We start from the raw sequence: 17,323 nt of genomic DNA on the forward strand, positions 1-17,323 counted from the left end.
GGTTACATTACACTCAGTCCCTTCATCCAGGTCATTAATCATCATCATAGGCAGTTCCTCGGAATCGAGGAAGCCTTGCTTCCACTCTAAAAATGAGTCCCTAGGTGGCTGAACAGTCCAATACGAGAACCATAGTCCCTGTCACAGGTGGGACAGATAGTAGTTGAGGGAAGGGTTGGGTGGGACTGGTTTGCCACACGCTCGTTCCGCTGCCTGCGCTTGTTTGCTGCATGCTATCGGCGATGAGACTCGGTGCTCAGCGCCCTCCCGGATGCACTTCCTCCACTTAGGGCGGTCTTTGGCCAGGGACTCCCAGGTGTCAGTGGGGATGTTGCACTTTATCAGGGAGGTTTTGAGGGTGTCCTCTGCCAACCTTTGGCTCGTTTGCTGTGAAGGAGTTCCAAGTAGAGCGCTTGCTTTGGGAGTCTTGTGTCTGGCATGCGGACGGTGTGGCCTGCCCAGCGGAGCTGATCAAGTGTGGTCAGTGTTTCAAAGCTGGGGATGTTGGCCTGGTCGAGGACGCTAACTTTGGTGCGTCTGTCCTCCCAGGGGATTTGCAGGATCTTGCGGAGACATCGTTGGTGCTATTTCCCCGGCGACTTGAGGTGTCTACTGTACATGGTCCATGTCTCTGAGCCATACAGGAGAGCCGGTATTACTACAGCCCTGCAGACCATCATCATCATCATTATCATAGGCAGTCCTTTGCTATCGAGGAAGACTTGCTTCCACTCTTAACATGAGTTCTTACGTGGCTGTACAGTCCAATACGAGAACCACAGTCTCTGTCACAGGTGGGGCAGATAGTCATTGAGGGAAAGGGTGGGTGTGACTGGTTTGCCACATACTCTTTCCGTTGCCTGCACTTGATTCCTGCACGCTCTCCACGACGAGACTCGAGGTGCTCAGCGCTCTCTCGGATGCGCTTCCTCCGCTTAGGGTGGTCTTTGGCTAGGGACTCCCAGGTGTCAGTGGGGATGTTGTACATTATCAGGGAGGCTTTAAGGATGTCCTTGTAACGTTTCCGCTGCCCACCTTTGGCTTGTTTGCCGTTAGGGAGTTCTGAGTAGAGCGCTTGCTTTGGGAGTCACGTGTCTGGCATGCAGACTATATGGCCTGCCCAGTGGAAGTGCTTCGATGCTGGGGATGTTGGCCTGGTCGAGGATGCGAATGTTGGTGCGTCCGTCCTCCCAGGGGAATTGTAGGATCTTGCGGAGACATCGTTGCTGGTATTTCTCCAGCGACTTGAGGTGCCTACTGTACATGGTCCGTGTTTCTGAGCTATACAGGAGGGCTGATATTACTACAGCCCTGCAGACCATGAGCTTGGTGGTAGTTTTGAGGGACTGGTCTTCAAACACTCTTTTCCTCAGGTGGCCGAAGGCTGCACTGGTGCACTGGAGGCGGTGTTGCATCTCATTGCCTGCTCTTGCTGATAGGAGGCTCCTGAGATATGGGAAGTGGTCCACGTTGTCCAGGGCTGCGCTGTGGATCTTGATGACTGGGGGACATGGCTGTGCGGTGGGGACAGGCTGGTGGAGGACCTTTGTCTTGCTGATGTTTAGCATAAGGCCCATGCTTTCATACGCCTCAATAAATACGTCAACTATCTCTTTATACCTCTTTACCCATGCAGACGCAGGCGTCGTCCGCGTACTGTAGCTCGACGACAGAGGTTGGGGTGGTCTTGGATCTGGCCTGGAGACGGCGAAGGTTGAACAGGTTCCCACTGGTTCTCTAGTTTAGTTCCATTCCAGCGGGGAGCTTGTCAGCTGTGAAGTGGAGCATGGCAGTGAGGAATATTGAGAAGAGGGTTGGGGCGATGACGCAGCCCTGTTTGACCCCGGTCCGGATATGGATTGGGTCTGTAATGGATCCGTTGGTAAGGATCACGGCCTGCACGTCATCGTGGAGCAGGTGGAGGATGGTGACGAACTTTCAGGGCATCCTAAACGGAGGAGGTCGCTCCATAGACCCTCGCGGTTAACCATGTCAAAGCCTTTGTAAGGTCGAAGGAGGCCATGTATAAGGGCTGGTACTATTCCCTGCATTTTTCCTGCAGCTATCGCTGCAAAAATCATGTCCGTTGTGCCCCAAAGGGGCCGAAATCTGGACCTTCAACTCCTCCAGCGGCGGCGGCCTTCAACTCCTCCAGCGGCAGTGGGCCCTCAACTCCTCCAGCGGCGGCGGCCTTCAACTCCTCCAGCGGCAGTGGGCCCTCAACTCCTCCAGCGGCAGTGGGCCCTCAACTCCTCCAGCGGCAGTGGGCCTTCAACTCCTCCAGCGGCAGTGGGCCTTCAACTCCTCCAGCGGCAGTGGGCCTTCAACTCCTCCAGCGGCAGTGGGCCTTCAACTCCTCCAGCGGCAGTGGGCCTTCAACTCCTCCAGCGGCAGTGGGCCCTCAACTCCTCCAGCAGCAGTGGGCCTTCAACTCCTCCAGCGGCAGTGGGCCCTCAACTCCTCCAGCGGCGGCGGCCTTCAACTCCTCCAGCGGCAGTGGGCCCTCAACTCCTCCAGCGGCAGTGGGCCTTCAACTCCTCCAGCGGCAGTGGGCCCTCAACTCCTCCAGCGGAGGCGGCCTTCAACTCCTCCAGCGGCAATGGGCCCTCAACTCCTCCAGCGGCAGTGGGCCTTCAACTCCTCCAGCGGCAGTGGGCCCTCAACTCCTCCAGCGGCAACGGGCCTTCACTCCTCGATGACGGCTGGACCTCCTTCCCCACAGGTGAGCTCCTCCTTCAGCGACGACTGGAGCTCTCCTCCTCCTCCAGCACGTGGTGAGCATCATGGCTATGACCCCCCCCTGCCATCCCACTCTGAACCCCAATGGGCCACTGGTCCTCCCAATACCTGCCCCCAACCAAGCCTTGGACCATCTACCATCAAGGGCACTGCTCAGTGCCAAGCCTGCGGCCAACATCTCGCCGTAGACAATTAAGGCCATAGAGCAGTGCCTGGTCTCCAGCCATCTTGGACCCCCTTGCCACTGGATCAAGACCATGCTCAGCCACCCCACGTTAAAAGAACTCACGCACAGGCATCTTCCACTCCTCCAACATGAAGTTCGGGACCTGGAACATTAGGACCCTCATGGACAACACCAACAGTGACAGGCCGGAACGCCGCATCGCCACAGTTGCCTGGGAACTCAAGACGCTTTGATATCGAGCCCTGTAGACCATGAGTTTGGTGGCTGCACTGGCGCACTGGAGGCGGTGTTGAATCTCATCGTCAATGTCTGCTCTTGTTGATAAGAGGCTCCTGAGGTATGGTAAATGGTCCATGTTGTCCAGGACTACTCCGTGAATCTTGATGACTGGGGGGCAGTGCTGTGCGGCGAGGACAGGTTGGTGGAGGACCTTTGTCTTACGAAATGTTTAGCGTAAGGTCCATGCTTTCATACGTCTCAGTAAATATGTTAACTATGACTTGGCATTCAGCCTCTGTGCGCAGACGCAGGCATCATCCGCGTACTGTAGCTCCACGACAGAGGTTGGGGTAGTCTTGGAATATAGATTGTAAATAGTTGAGTCCCCAGCATTGATCCTTGCGGCACTCCACGAGTTACTGTTTTCAAACCGGAATATGACCCGTTTATCCCGACTCTCTGTTTTCTGTTATTTAGCCAATCCTCTATCCATGTTAATATATTACCCTCAACCCTGTGAACTTTTATCTTGTGCAGTAACCTTTTATGGGCACCTTATCGAATGCCTTCTGGAAATCCAAATACACCACATCCACTGGTTCCCCCTTATCCACCCTGTTCGTTACATCCTCAAAGAACTCCAGCAAATTTGTCAAACACTATTTCGCTTTCATAAAGCCATGCTGACTTTGCTTTTCCAAATGTCCTGCTACTGCTTCCTTAATAATGGACTCCAGCATTTTCCCAACGACAGATGTTAGGCTTCCTGCTTTCTGGCTGCCTCCTTTTTTAAATAGGGGCATTATATTTGCGGTTTTCCAATCTGCTGGGACCTCCCCAGAATCGAGGGAATTTTGGTAGTTTACAACCAATGCATCCACTATCTCTACAGCCACTTCTTTTAGGACCCTAGGATTCAAGCCATCCGGTCCAATGGATTTAGTCCCATTATTTTACCGAGTACAGTTTGAACCTCCCTTATCTGGAACCCTCGAGACGTGGCCTGTTCCGGATAAGGTATTTTTACGGACGAGGGGGTGGTCACGTTAAACTGGATGGTACACATACTGAGCAAGGGTATATCCGCGCTGGCTAGCTAGGGGCTGGGAGTGCGGCAGAGAGATCATGGGGGGCTTGGGGGGGTGTGTGGTGCTGTGGATCGCGAGGTCAAGCCAGCGATTGCGGGACTCGGCAACGAGAAAGGACTTCAATTTGTTCATGTCGGAGTTCTGCGTATGCGTCGGGATTGGTTTCGGACGAGGGGTGGTTCTGGATAAGGATGTTGCGGATAAGGGCGGTTCAACCTGTATTACTTCTTTAGTAATTATATTAAGTTCCTCCTTCCCTATAGCCCTTGAGTATTCACTATTGGGATGTTTTTAGTGTCTTCTACCGTGAAGACCGATACAAAATATTTGTTCAAAGTCTCTGCCATTTCCCTGTTCCCCCATTATTAATTCCCCAGTCTCATCCTCTCAGGGACCAGCATTTACTTTAGGCACTCGTTTCCTTTTTACGTACTTGTAGAAACTCTTACTATCTTTTTATATTTCGTGCTACTTTACTTTCATAATCTATCATCCCTCTCTTTATTTTATTTTCCAAATGCCCTGCTACTGCTTCCTTAATAATGGACTCCAGCATTTTCCGAACGACAGATGTTAGGCTAACTGGTCTATAGCTTCCTGCTTTCTGTCTGCCTCCTTTTTTCAATAGGGGTGTTATATTTGCAGTTTTCCAATCTGCTGGGACCGCCCCAGAATCTAGGGAACTTTGGTAGTTTACAACCAATGCATCCGCGTTCTTTGCTGGCTTTTAAAAGTTTCCCAATCCTCTGGCCTCCCACTAGTCTTGGCCACATTGTATGCCCTTGTTTTCAATTTGATACTGTCATGTATCTCACACGACTGTACATAACTGTATCTTACCATGCTATACATGACTGTAACTAGAGATGACCTGTAACCTCTAGCTTACCTTACCACCAGGGGTACACTTGCAGGAGACACTGAATACCTGTCCCAGACAAGTGAACCACAACTAAGACACTCCACGCGAGAGCGTAGACCACCTGAGAGACTGAACCTATAAAGACAATAAGACCTTGGGGGAGGGTGATGTCATGTATCTCACACAACTGTACATAACTGTATCTTGCCATGCCATACATGACTGTAACTAGAGATGACCTGTAACCAGTAGCTTACCTTACCAGCAGGGGTGCACTTGCAGCATACAATGGATACCTGTCCCGGACAGGTATATAAGGACAGGTCTCAGGCAAGTGTGGCATTCGAGAGCTGTGTAATAAAGGTGCAGGTCCTGAGTGACCTTGACTGCAGCATGTGCCTCGTGTGAGTCTGTACTGCAGGGACAGGACTTTACAGTGGCGACGAGTTACGGGATTACAGCATCCACAGAATGGTGACCAACGGCTCAGATGAAAAATACAATGCTGAAGATAATTGGAAGGACTTTATAGAAAGGCTCCAGCAAAGCTTTGTAACCAAAGACTGGTTAGGCGACGATAAGGCAGACAAGAGAAAAGCCTATCTCTTGACCAGCTGTGGCTCGAAAACATATGCCTTAATGAAGGACCTGCTGGCACCCGAGAAACCAACAAGCAAGTCGTTTGAAGAGTTGAGCATACTGGTAAGAGACCACCTGAAGCCAGCGAGTAGCCGACACATGGCCAGACACAAGTTCTACAACTACAGACGCTGTGTGGGCCAGAGCATACCCGACTTCGTGGCGGAACTTCGGAGGTTGGCTAGCTTATGTGAGAAGTACTGAGGAGAGAAGTACTGAGAGACTTTTTTATTGAGGGAATAGGCCACGCAGGCATATTCCGAAAGCTCAAAGAGACCAAGAACTTGACCCTCGAGGCAGCAGTACTGGTTGCACAGACATTCTTGGCAGGAGAAGAAGAAACGAGGTTGATCTATACTGCGGGTACGACAACTAACGAAACATCGGAACAAGGGGTTCACAGCGTGAAACAAGCCGCTACCCCCACACACAGACAAAGGCAGTGGCGCCAGAAGCCATCAAGAGCCACATGAATGGCCATTCACACCTCATCAACCCACAATGCGAGCAATCAACTACAAACTGAGAGAAGCTCAAGAGAGATCAGCCAGACGCAGGTCATCCTTTGGAAACAATGGAAGCAGTCTGTGCTGGAGATGTGGGGGAAGGCACTCATCAAGGGGGTGTCGATTTCAGCATGCTGTTTGCAGAAACTGCGACTATACAGGGCATCTAGCCTGCATGTGCAGAAAAACGGCAGCTCGGCTGGTATACGAATCGGAAGGGTTGGAAAGCGGACCAGAAGACGGTGGGGACAGTACCCGGGACACCGAGGTACAGCGGGTCAACACGATCAATGGCCACTGCTTTTACAACAAGACGCCTCCAATAATGATGAGGGTCCTACTCAATGGGATACCCGTCAACATGGAGCTGGATACGGGAGCGAGTCAATCTCTCATGAGCGCTCAACAATTTGAACAGCTGTGGCCGCACAAAAGAGACAGACCAAAGCTCACAAGGGTCAACACCAAACTAAGGACCTATACGAAAGAAATCGTCCCAGTCCTTGGCAGCGCCATGCTCTCAGTCACACACAAAGGGACAGTGAACCGACTTCCCCTGTGGATTGTCCCCGGAGATCTCCCAGCACTGCTGGGGAGAAGCTGGCTGGCAAAACTAAACTGGAAATGGGATGATGTTCGCGCCATGTTGTCAGAGGAACGGACCTCCTGCTCAACAGTTCTAAGTCGATTTGAACATCTCTTTCAGCCAGGTGTGGGCACCTTCAAAGGGGCTAAAGTCAAAATCTACATCACACAGGATGCTAGACCGGTCCATCACAAGGCTAGAGCTGTGCCCTATGTGATGAGGGAAAAGATTGAACATGAACTGGACAGGCTTCTGTGGGAAGGCATTATCTCACCCGTGGAATTTAGCGACTGGGCAAGTCCCATCGTACCAGTCATGAAGCCTGATGGATCCGTACGAATCTGTGGGGACTACAAATCTACCATAAAAAGAGTCTCCCTACAGGATCAATACCCGCTGCCCAGAGCGGAGGACTTATTTGCTACATTGGCTGGAGGAAAACTTTTCTCAAAATTAGACCTCACATCTGCGTATATGACGCAAGAACTGACCGACGGGTCTAAGCTACTCACCACCATCAACACACATCGAGGCCTTTTCATGTACAATCGATGCCCATTCGGCATCAGGTCTGCAGCTGCTATATTCCAGCGCAACATGGAGAGTCTGCTCAAGTCCATCCCGGGGACGGTTGTATTTCAAGACGACATACTTATCATGGGCAGGGACACCGACTCCCATCTCCGCAATTTGGAGGAAGTACAAAAGTGGTTGGATCGGGTAGGCCGAAGAGTTTAGAAATACAAGTGCCTGTTTCTCGCCTCCGAGGTTGAATTTTTGGGCAGAAGGATTGCCACTGATGGAATCCGCCCAACAGAGTCCAAAACCGAAGCAATTCGCCTGGCACCCAGGCCCCGAAATGTCTCAGAACTGCGCTCCTTTTTCGGGCTACTCAATTACTTTGGGAACTTTATGCAGAACTTAAGCACGCTGCTGGAGCCTCTCCACGTGCTACTCAGAAAGGGGTGCGATTGGTTTTGGGGGACACCCAGTAATGCGCCTTAAATAAGGCACGCAACCTTCTGTGTTCCAACAGTATTTTGGCTTTCTTTGATCCAGGTAAAAAGTTAGTTCTTACATGTGATGCATCAGCGTACGGGGTCGGGTGTGTTTTACAACATGTCAAATGACGTAAATTACAACCCATAGCTTATGCCTCCAGGTCACTTTCGCGGGCAGAGCGCGGGTACGGAATGGTGGAGAAGGAGGCGCTCACGTGCGTGTACGGTGTCAAAAAGATGCACCAATACCTTTTCGGGGCCAAGTTCGCGTTAGAAACCGACCACAAGCCCCTCACGTCCCTACTATCCGAGAGCAAGGCAATAAACGCCAACGCCTCGGTGCACATTCAACGGTGGGCACTCATGCTGGCCTCTTACGATTACATCATAAGGCACAGACCAGGCACAGACAACTGTGCCGACGCACTTAGCAGGCTACCCCTGGTGAACACAGAAGGGTCTGACGAACAGGACTGTGAGATAGTCATGGCAATCAATGCCTTTGAGTCCACAGGTTCGCCCATGACGGCTCGCCAAATCAGAGCCTGGACGACCAGCGACCCCACGTTATCCCTAGTAAAAAGATGTGTCTTAACTGATGACTGGGCAGAGGCTCACGATGCCTGCCCCGAGGAGATCAAACCTTTCCATAGGCGCATACATGAGCTGTCACTACAAGCAGACTGCCTGATGTGGGGCAGCCGAGTATTTATGACTCTGCGAGGCAGAGAGGCATTTGTCCGGGAGCTCCACCGCGAGCACCCGGGGATCGTTCTCATGACAGCCATAGCCAGATCCCACGTCTGGTGGCCTGGCATTGACGTGGACTTGGAGCTCTGCGTCCGATGGTGCACCATTTGTGCCCAACTCAGTAATGCCCCCAGGGAGGCCCCCCATAGCCCCTGGCCCACCAAACCTTGGTCGCGGGTGCACGTAGACTATGTGGGCCCATTCATGGGCAAAATGTTCCTCGTAGTTGTAGATGCATTTTCCAAGTGGATCAAATGCACCATTTTAAACTTGAGCACCACCTCCACCACTGTGTAGAGCCTTGGAACCATGTTCGCAACGCACGACATTCCTGACATATTGGTCAGTGATAATGGTCCGTGCTTCACCAGCACAGAATTCCAAGATTTTATGAGTGACCACGGCATAAATCATGTTAGGACGGCACCGTTCAAGCCGGCCTCCAACGGCCAGGCGGAGCGAGCAGTGCAGATCATTAAACTAGGCATGTTCAAAATCCAAGGTCCCACGCTGCAGGGCCGCCTGTCGCGACTGCTGCTGGCCTACAGATCTCGTCTGCATTCATTGACTGGAGTTCCCCCCGCGCAACTATTGATGAAACGGACCTTAAAGCCAAGGCTCTCATTAATCCTCCCAGACATGCATGAAATCGTTGAGGCAAAGCGCCGTAAGCTAACTGAGTACCATGACCGAAATTCGAGGGGGAGGTGGAATGAGATAGGGGACAAAGTGTTTGTGCTAAACTATGGCAGGGTTCCCAAATGGCTTGCAGGGACAGTAACAGGCAAGGAAGGAAACAGGCTACTCGTGGTACAAATGGACAATGACCAAACCTACCGGAGGCATGTAGACCAAGTCAAAAGTAGATTTACCAACAACACTGCTGAACTAGAAGCAGACTACAATGTGGAACTCACACCACAACTGGTGGACAGACGGAGGGAACAACCTGAGGAAAGGGCAGTCTCAATAGACAGCCCAGGCGAGATACCAACAATCATACTGAACGAAACAGACAGCCCAGGCGAGATACCAGCAATCACACCGAAAGAAAAACAGGCACCAAGTCAAACAACTGAACCACAACTAAGACACTCCACGCGAGAGCGTAGACCACCTGAGAGACTGAACCTATAAAGACAATAAGACCTTGGGGGAGGGTGATGTCATGTATCTCACACAACTGTACATAACTGTATCTTGCCATGCTATACATGACTGTAACTAGAGATGACCTGTAACCAGTAGCTTACCTTACCACCAGGGGTGCACTTGCAGGATACACTGGATACCTGTCCCGGACAGGTATATAAGAACAGGACTCAGGCAAGTGTGGCATTCGAGAGCTGTGTAATAAAGGTGCAGGTCCTGAGTTACATTGACTGCAGCATGTGTCTCGTGTGAGTCTGTACTGCAGGGACAGGACTTTACAGATACCATCCCTTATTTTCTTAGTTAGCCACGGATGGTTATCCCTTCTCTTACAGTCTTTCCTTCTCATTGGGATATATTTTTGTTGAGAGTTATGAAATATCTCCTTAAATGTCTGCCATTGCTCATCAACCGTCCCACACTTTAATCTATTTTCCCAGTCCACTTTAGCCAACTCTGCCTTCATACCTTTGTAGTCTCCTTTATTTAAGCTAAGGGTAATGGTTTGAAATCCAACTTTCTTATCCTCCAACCAAATTGGAAATTCAACCATGTTATGGTCACTCATTCCGAGAGGATCCTTTATTAGGAGATTGTTTATTAATCCTGTCATTGTTTCTGTGTTCTGAAAAAAGCAAATCTACCTATGTTAAATTATGATTGTTTTTGAGGACTTGCTTATCTTTGTCATTTGTAGAAAACATGACAGAAGCTTAAAACCTGACGACACAAACATAGAATGTAAACACTTTGGTCCTTCGGTGAAGGCTGAACCAGAGACTGATGAGGCTCAAGCCCCAACCAAAATTCATCTGAGAGTTGAGCAATCCCTTCCTGCACTCCATGTGAGTAGAATGCTGATTTTATTTCATTTTACATCACTGGGATTTCAGCATGTGTGGAAATTTTTGTATTATAGACACTTGGATTACAGGCTGAAAAAATAGTACAGGTGCAATGCGTAAAATCTGGGACCGAGGCTATTCCGGATTCTGGGCTTTTCCGGACTTTCGATTTGCTTTCTGACGTCACGAATCTGGAAACACCCGAGCCCAGGTTCGGGTATTTCTGGATTTCGGAATGTCAGAAAAGGGGGAGGGGATGTACCTGCCGAGGAGCAATTTGGGCCGTCTGGGACCCGCCGAGGTCGTCGTCAGGCGGGTCCCTGCCAAGGAGGATGTCGTTGGGCGGGCCCCCGCCGAGGAGGTCGTCGTCAGGCGGGTCCCTGCCAAGGAGGATGTCATTGGACCGGCCCCGCCAAGGATGTTGTCAGGCGGGGCCCCGTCAAGGAGGATGTCGTTGGGCGGGCCCCCGCCGAGTTTGTTGTCGGGTGGGCCCCCGCCGAGGAGGTTGTCGGGCAGCCCCACTGAGGAGGTTGTTAGGCGGGCCCCCACCGAGTTTGTTGTCGGGCGGGCCCCCGCCGAGGAGGTTGTCGGGCGGGCCCCAACGATAAAGTGTTTGAGCGGGCTCTCTCAAAAGAGGTTGTCGGGTGGGCCCCCGCCGAGGAGGTGTTCGGGCGGCCCCACCGAGGAGGTTGTCGGGCGGGCCCCCACCGAGTTTGTTGTCGGGCGGGCCCCCGCCGAGGAGGTGTTCGGGCGGCCCCACCGAGGAGGTTGTCGAGCGGGCCCCCACCGAGTTTGTTGTCGGGTGGGCCCCCGCCGAGGAGGTGTTCGGGCGGCCCCACTGAGGAAGTTGTCGGGTGAGCCCCCACCGAGTAGGTGTTCAGGCGGCCCTGCCGAGGAGGTTGTTAGGCGGGCCCATTGAGGAAGTTGTCGGGTGGGCCCCCGCCGAGGAGGTGTTCGGGCGGCCCTGCCGAGGAGGTTGTTAGGCGGGCCCCCACCGAGTAGGTGTTCAGGCGGCCCCACTGAGGAAGTTGTCGGGTGGGCCCCTGCCGAGTAGGTGTTCAGGCGGCCCCACTGAGGAAGTTGTCAGGTGAGCCCCCACCGAGTAGGTGTTCAGGCGGCCCTGCCGAGGAGGTGTTCAGGCGGCCCTGCCGAGGAGGTGTTCAGGCGGCCCTGCCGAGGAGGTTGTTAGGCTGGCCCTGCCGAGGAGGTGTTCGGGCGGCCCTGCTGAGGAGGTGTTCGGGCGGCCCCACTGAGGAGGTGTTCGGGCGGCCCTGCTGAGGAGGTTGTTAGGCGGGCCCTGCCAAGGAGGTGTTTGAATGGGCCAACGAGGAGGCCGCGAGGTAAGGGCAGCAGCAGTGAGGCGAGCGGAGGTGGCGAGTGTCGGCAAAGTCTGAGGTTGGGCAGCGGCGGGGCCCCGAGGTTGGCAGGGTCGTCGGGATCAGATTCCAGAACATTTTATGGATTCCGGACGACCCTACCACCGATTTTCCCGGATTCCGTAACTCTGGATTCTCGACGCTACATCTGTAGTACAATTACAGATTCTATCCTTTCAAGCTTAGGTTGTGTCTGGAGAGAGCATTTTGAGCTGTACTGCATTCAGGTGAAGGACTGTAGTTACAGGTCTGTCACTGGTGGGGAAAGCTATTTATGCTGATGATTTAAAGGTATGAAACAAAATATGTACTGGCAAAACATTGAAGTGTATTTTTTTTTCTCACTGTATTGGTATTAATAAACCAAATAGCACTATTGTGTAAAATCAATATTTAACTATAGAGAACAGGAAGAGCTTCAACAAACTATTTCGAGCTCTGTGGAGAGTGATGCATAGTGGGGTAAAGAGAGAAAAAAAGGTATATGAGATTAGCAGCTGAAGGAGAAATACAACATGCCCAAAGTATCATAACTGGAAAATATGGAAAGTGTTTCTGTTACAGAGCAGCATTGGGAAAGAGTCTTGCCATTCAGGAAAGGTTTGGGGAATTTAGTAACAACAAAAAAAAAATTGAAAAACACCAGCCTAGTTCTGCTTCTGTCCTGAAATGCTCTTCAAATCTTTTTTTCAAAGAATCTATATGGGATGTAGCTTCTTTTGCCATGTGCTAAATAAATGTAATACTTTTTAAAAATCATGGTGGCAATAAGTTGCTATTTCTATCCTGATATTGACTGCATGGATTGGAAACGCTTCAAATGATCAGCTCCTTGGTTTGCTAATCTGTTAAGGTGACGGGGATAAACTAATGGTGATCATGGCTGGAAAGTCGGCTGGAAAGTCTGCTGGAAGAGTGGCGATGTATTTATTACCATTGGAAATGTCAGTGTTCTTCAAAGACAATATCCTCATATATTGTAGTCCCAATCGGGACTCAGTACAGTCGAAAACATTCCACACTAGCCGATCTGAGGCTAATCTACTCCATGCAAGAATGTACCCTATCCACCATAAAACAGGTCTGGTAAAGCTGATAGACTTCCAGAAGCTTATGACGACCAGCACTACAGGGTTACAAGTGTTTATTATATCAGCAACACACAAACTGCTACAGCTGCATGTTAGCATTAGTAACGGCATGTTATGTATCTTTCCATATCTTGGAAGCCTACTGTCAACAAGAATCGACATTGATGACGAAGTCCAACACTGCCTTCAGTGTGCCAGTGCAACCTTTGGTCGCCTGAGGAAAAGAATGTTTGAAGATCAGGATCTCAAACCCTGCACCAAGCTCATGGTCTACAGAGCATTAGTGATACCCGCCCTCCTATATGTTTCAGAGATATGGACTATGTACAGTAGACACCTCAAAGCACTGGAGAAGTACCACCAATGCTGCCTCCGCAAAATCCTGCAAATCCATTGGCAGAATATGTGCATCAACGTTCTTGCTCAGGCCAACATCCCCAGCATCGAAGTATTGACCATGCTCGACCAGTTGCAATGGACGGGCCACACTGTCCGCATGCCCGACACTAGACTTCTGAAACAAGCGCTCTACTCCGAGCTCCGACACGGCAAGCGAGTCCCAGGAGGGCAGAGAAAATGCTTCAAGGGCACCCTCAAATTCTCCTTGAAAAAGTGCAACATCCCCACTGATATTTGGGAATTCCTGGCCCAAGACTGCTCAAAGTGGAGGAGAAGCATCCGAGAAGGCATCGAGCACTTTGAGTCTCTTCGCCGGAAGCCAAGCACAAACAGCAGAAGGAGCATATGACAACCCAAACACCCCACCCACCCATCCCTTCAACTACCACCTAACCCACCTGTAACAGAGACTGTCGATCTCGCATTGGACTCCAGTTACTTTAGAACTCATATTAGTGTGGAAACATAGAAACATAGAAAATAGGTGCAGGAGCAGGCCATTCAGCCCTTCCAGCCTGCACCGCCATTCAATGAGTTCATGGCTGAACATGAAACTTCAGTACCCCATTCCTGCTTTCTCGCCATACCCCTTGATCCCCCGAGTAGTAAGGACTTCATCTAACTCCTTTTTGAATATATTTAGTGAATTGGCCTCAACTACTTTCTGTGGTAGAGAATTCCGCAGGTTCACCACTCTCTGGGTGAAGAAGTTTCTCCTCATCTCGGTCCTAAATGGCTTACCCCTTATCCTTAGACTGTGACCCCTGGTTCTGGACTTCCCCAACATTGGGAACATTCTTCCTGCATCCAACCTGTTCAAACCCGTCAGAATTTTAAACGTTTCTATGAGGTCCCCTCTCACTCTTCTGAACTCCAGTGAATACAAGCCCAGTTGATCCAGTCTTTCTTGATAGGTCAGTCCCACCATCCCGGGAATCAGTCTGGTGAATCTTCACTGCACTCCCTCAATAGCAAGAATGTCCTTCCTCAAGTTAGGAGACCAAAACTGTACACAATACTCCAGGTGTGGCCTCACCAAGGCCTTGTACAACTGTAGCAACACCTCCCTGCCCCTGTACTCAAATCCCCTCGCTATGAAGGCCAACATGCCATTTGCTTTCTTAACTGTCTGCTGTACCTGCATGCCAACCTTCAGTGACTGATGTACCATGACACCCAGGTCTCGTTGCACCTCCCCTTTTCCTAATCTGTCACCATTCAGATAATAGTCTGTCTCTCTGTTTTTACCACCAAAGTGGATAACCTCACATTTATCCACATTATACTTCATCTGCCACGCATTTGCCCACTCACCTAACCTATCCAAGTCACTCTGCAACCTCATAGCATCCTCCTCCCAGCTCACACTGCCACCCAACTTAATGTCATCCGCAAATTTGGAAATACTACATTTAATCCCCTCGTCTAAATCATTAATGTACAATGTAAACAGCTGGGGCCCCAGCACAGAACCTTGCAGTACCCCACTAGTCACTGCCTGCCATTCTGAAAAGTACCCATTTACTCCTACTCTTTGCTTCCTGTCTGACAACCATTTCTCAATCCATGTCAGCACACTACCCCCAATCCCATGTGCTCTAACTTTGCACATTAATCTCCTGTGTGGGAACTTGTCGAAAGCCTTCTGAAAGTCCAAATATACCACATCAATTGGTTCTCCTTTGTCCACTTTACTGGAAACATCCTCAAAAAATTCCAGAAGATTTGTCAAGCATGATTTCCCTTTCACAAATCCATGCTGACTTGTACCTATCATGTCACCATTTTCCAAATGCGCTGCTATGACATCCTTAATAATTGATTCCATCATTTTACCCACTACTGAGGTCAGGCTGACCGGTCTATAATTCCCTGCTTTCTCTCTCCCTCCTCGAAGCAAGACCTCCTCGACTTCAGGGGACTGCCTAAGAAGGAGATCCTCCCTTCTGTATCCTGAGAGGCCCTAAACCTTATGCCCTGTATTTTTGTTTTCGCTCCGTTCTTAATTAACAGTGAGATCCATGTTCTAGAATTGTATTAGAGTCCAAAACTTAAAACCTTGTGCATGTTGTGTATGGGAGTAGAATGCTGCAGGATCACCAATTCTACTTTTCCGTGGTGTTGAACATTGGATCACATTGCCCGCCCATGCTCTTTATCAACTCAGAAAGGTGGAAAATTGAACATTCCTAGACCATAACATTCAGATTAAAACTACTAGTTGAATTTATTTACAACGCATAAGATCATACCCAAAAAATACAGTAAACAAATAGCAATACAATGCTCAACTTAGACAATACTTTAAACTGCTTTTAAAAATAAATAGAATGTCCAAATTCTTGGCATTCTTTTCAGAATCCTTTAACTGAATCTTTGAATATAGCATTGCCACTAGCTCCATTCAAAGCTTTCCTACAGCACTCCTTGGGGTAGATCTTTCTGCGACAGTGTAAATCGGGGGATAGTGAATTCGCAGCCCGTTTTACATTTCTCCCGATGTTTTATTCTATTGGAAATACATTTTAAAATTGTTTTCACGCAGACATCTCAAAGCTCTCTTCATTGAGGAAAAAACAGCCATGTTGAGCAGGTGGGGGAAAGGGAATAATGGAGAGAGTTAGGGTGGGGGAGCAACTTATAACATGTTTGAAGAGAAGGCATAGATAGCAGGGTGGCAAGGCTAAATGAATGGGGCAACAGCGTTGTGCCTGAACAAGTAGCTACCAATGATTGAACAGAAGGAACAGGGATAAAGAGAAGAGGAGCAAACTGTGCGTGCAAGGACATGAGTCAGAGGAAAATCACCAAAGGCTATGGGGGGGTTTGAAATTGACAAGAATTTTGAAAGCCAACTTACAGGGAGCTGATGGATCAAGGGGATGCTGGGACTGCAGGACTTGGTCCAGATGAGAATGGAGGCTGCATCAATTTAATGATTTGAATCTTGTAGAGAGTTATGGTAGGGAGACGAGGTATGAGAGTATTAGAGAAGCCTAGCCTCAACATTATGAAGACTTCCACTGGAGTTTCAGTGTCAGAGAGGAAGGCAGGCATTGTTGCATAGGTGGAAGAAAGTGGTCTTTATAACCAACCAGATGTAGGGAAGGAAGCTGAGCTCGGGGTTGAGTGACCGCCGAGGATTCACACCTTCTGACGTGGCTTGAAGTGACAGCTGCAATAGTGTTTCTGACCTGTAGCACAGTTTTTGTTTAGTTTCAAGCTGCACCCAAAGACTTGAGCGCATAACCTACACTTAAGTATTGTTAGAGCTGCTGTCTTTCAGATGAGACATTAAACCAAGGCTCCAATTGTCCTGTACATAAAAGATCCCATGGCACAACATGTAGGGGAGCAAGGAAGTTCTCCTGATGTTCTCAACAATATCTATCCCTCAACCCATACCACTGAAGCAGATTATCTGGTAAATTATCTTGTTATTTGTGGAACCTTGCTGTGCACAAATTGGCTGCCATGTTTACCAACATCACAATAGTGACTACACTTAATGAAGCACTTTTGATGGATGTGAAAGGTGCTACATAAATGCAAGTTCTTTTTCTATTCTGTATCTAACCGTGTCTGGAGTTTGGATGATACTGAATGTATTTATTGCTGTATGTGGGTCTTTACAGGCTGAATGCCAGAAACTAGGTGCTAGGTATTAAGTAACTGATTTCATAGAAAAACGTGAAAATGTAATCAAATGCCATTTTGGTTAATAAAGTGACCTCACAGTGCATTTGCTAAATGCCATTGACAAAGCTTTCTTAAAGGAGTGATTGTAAGTTTATTAACGAAATCCAGTTTAATAAAGTTCAGAAGGTCCCACCAAGGTTGCAGTCATTCAGTCAGTTTCTAATGCACATAATCACTTGTAATT

The 17,323-nt window shown here is 49.6% G+C and overlaps 1 protein-coding gene across 3 annotated transcripts in view; it reads left to right on the forward strand.

Annotated features, from left to right (window-relative positions):
* otud4 (OTU deubiquitinase 4) overlaps positions 1–17,323 on the forward strand; it is a 192,532-nt gene that overhangs the window by 159,126 nt on the left and 16,083 nt on the right. For all 3 annotated transcript variants that reach the window (XM_070871593.1, XM_070871596.1, XM_070871597.1), the window contains one exon: positions 10,427–10,574. In XM_070871593.1, the coding sequence (XP_070727694.1) occupies positions 10,427–10,574 (148 nt within the window). The remainder of the gene's footprint in view (positions 1–10,426; positions 10,575–17,323) is intronic.

The sequence above is a fragment of the Pristiophorus japonicus genome, chromosome 2, assembly GCF_044704955.1.
Source record: "Pristiophorus japonicus isolate sPriJap1 chromosome 2, sPriJap1.hap1, whole genome shotgun sequence".
Lineage (NCBI taxonomy): Eukaryota > Metazoa > Chordata > Chondrichthyes > Pristiophoridae > Pristiophorus > Pristiophorus japonicus.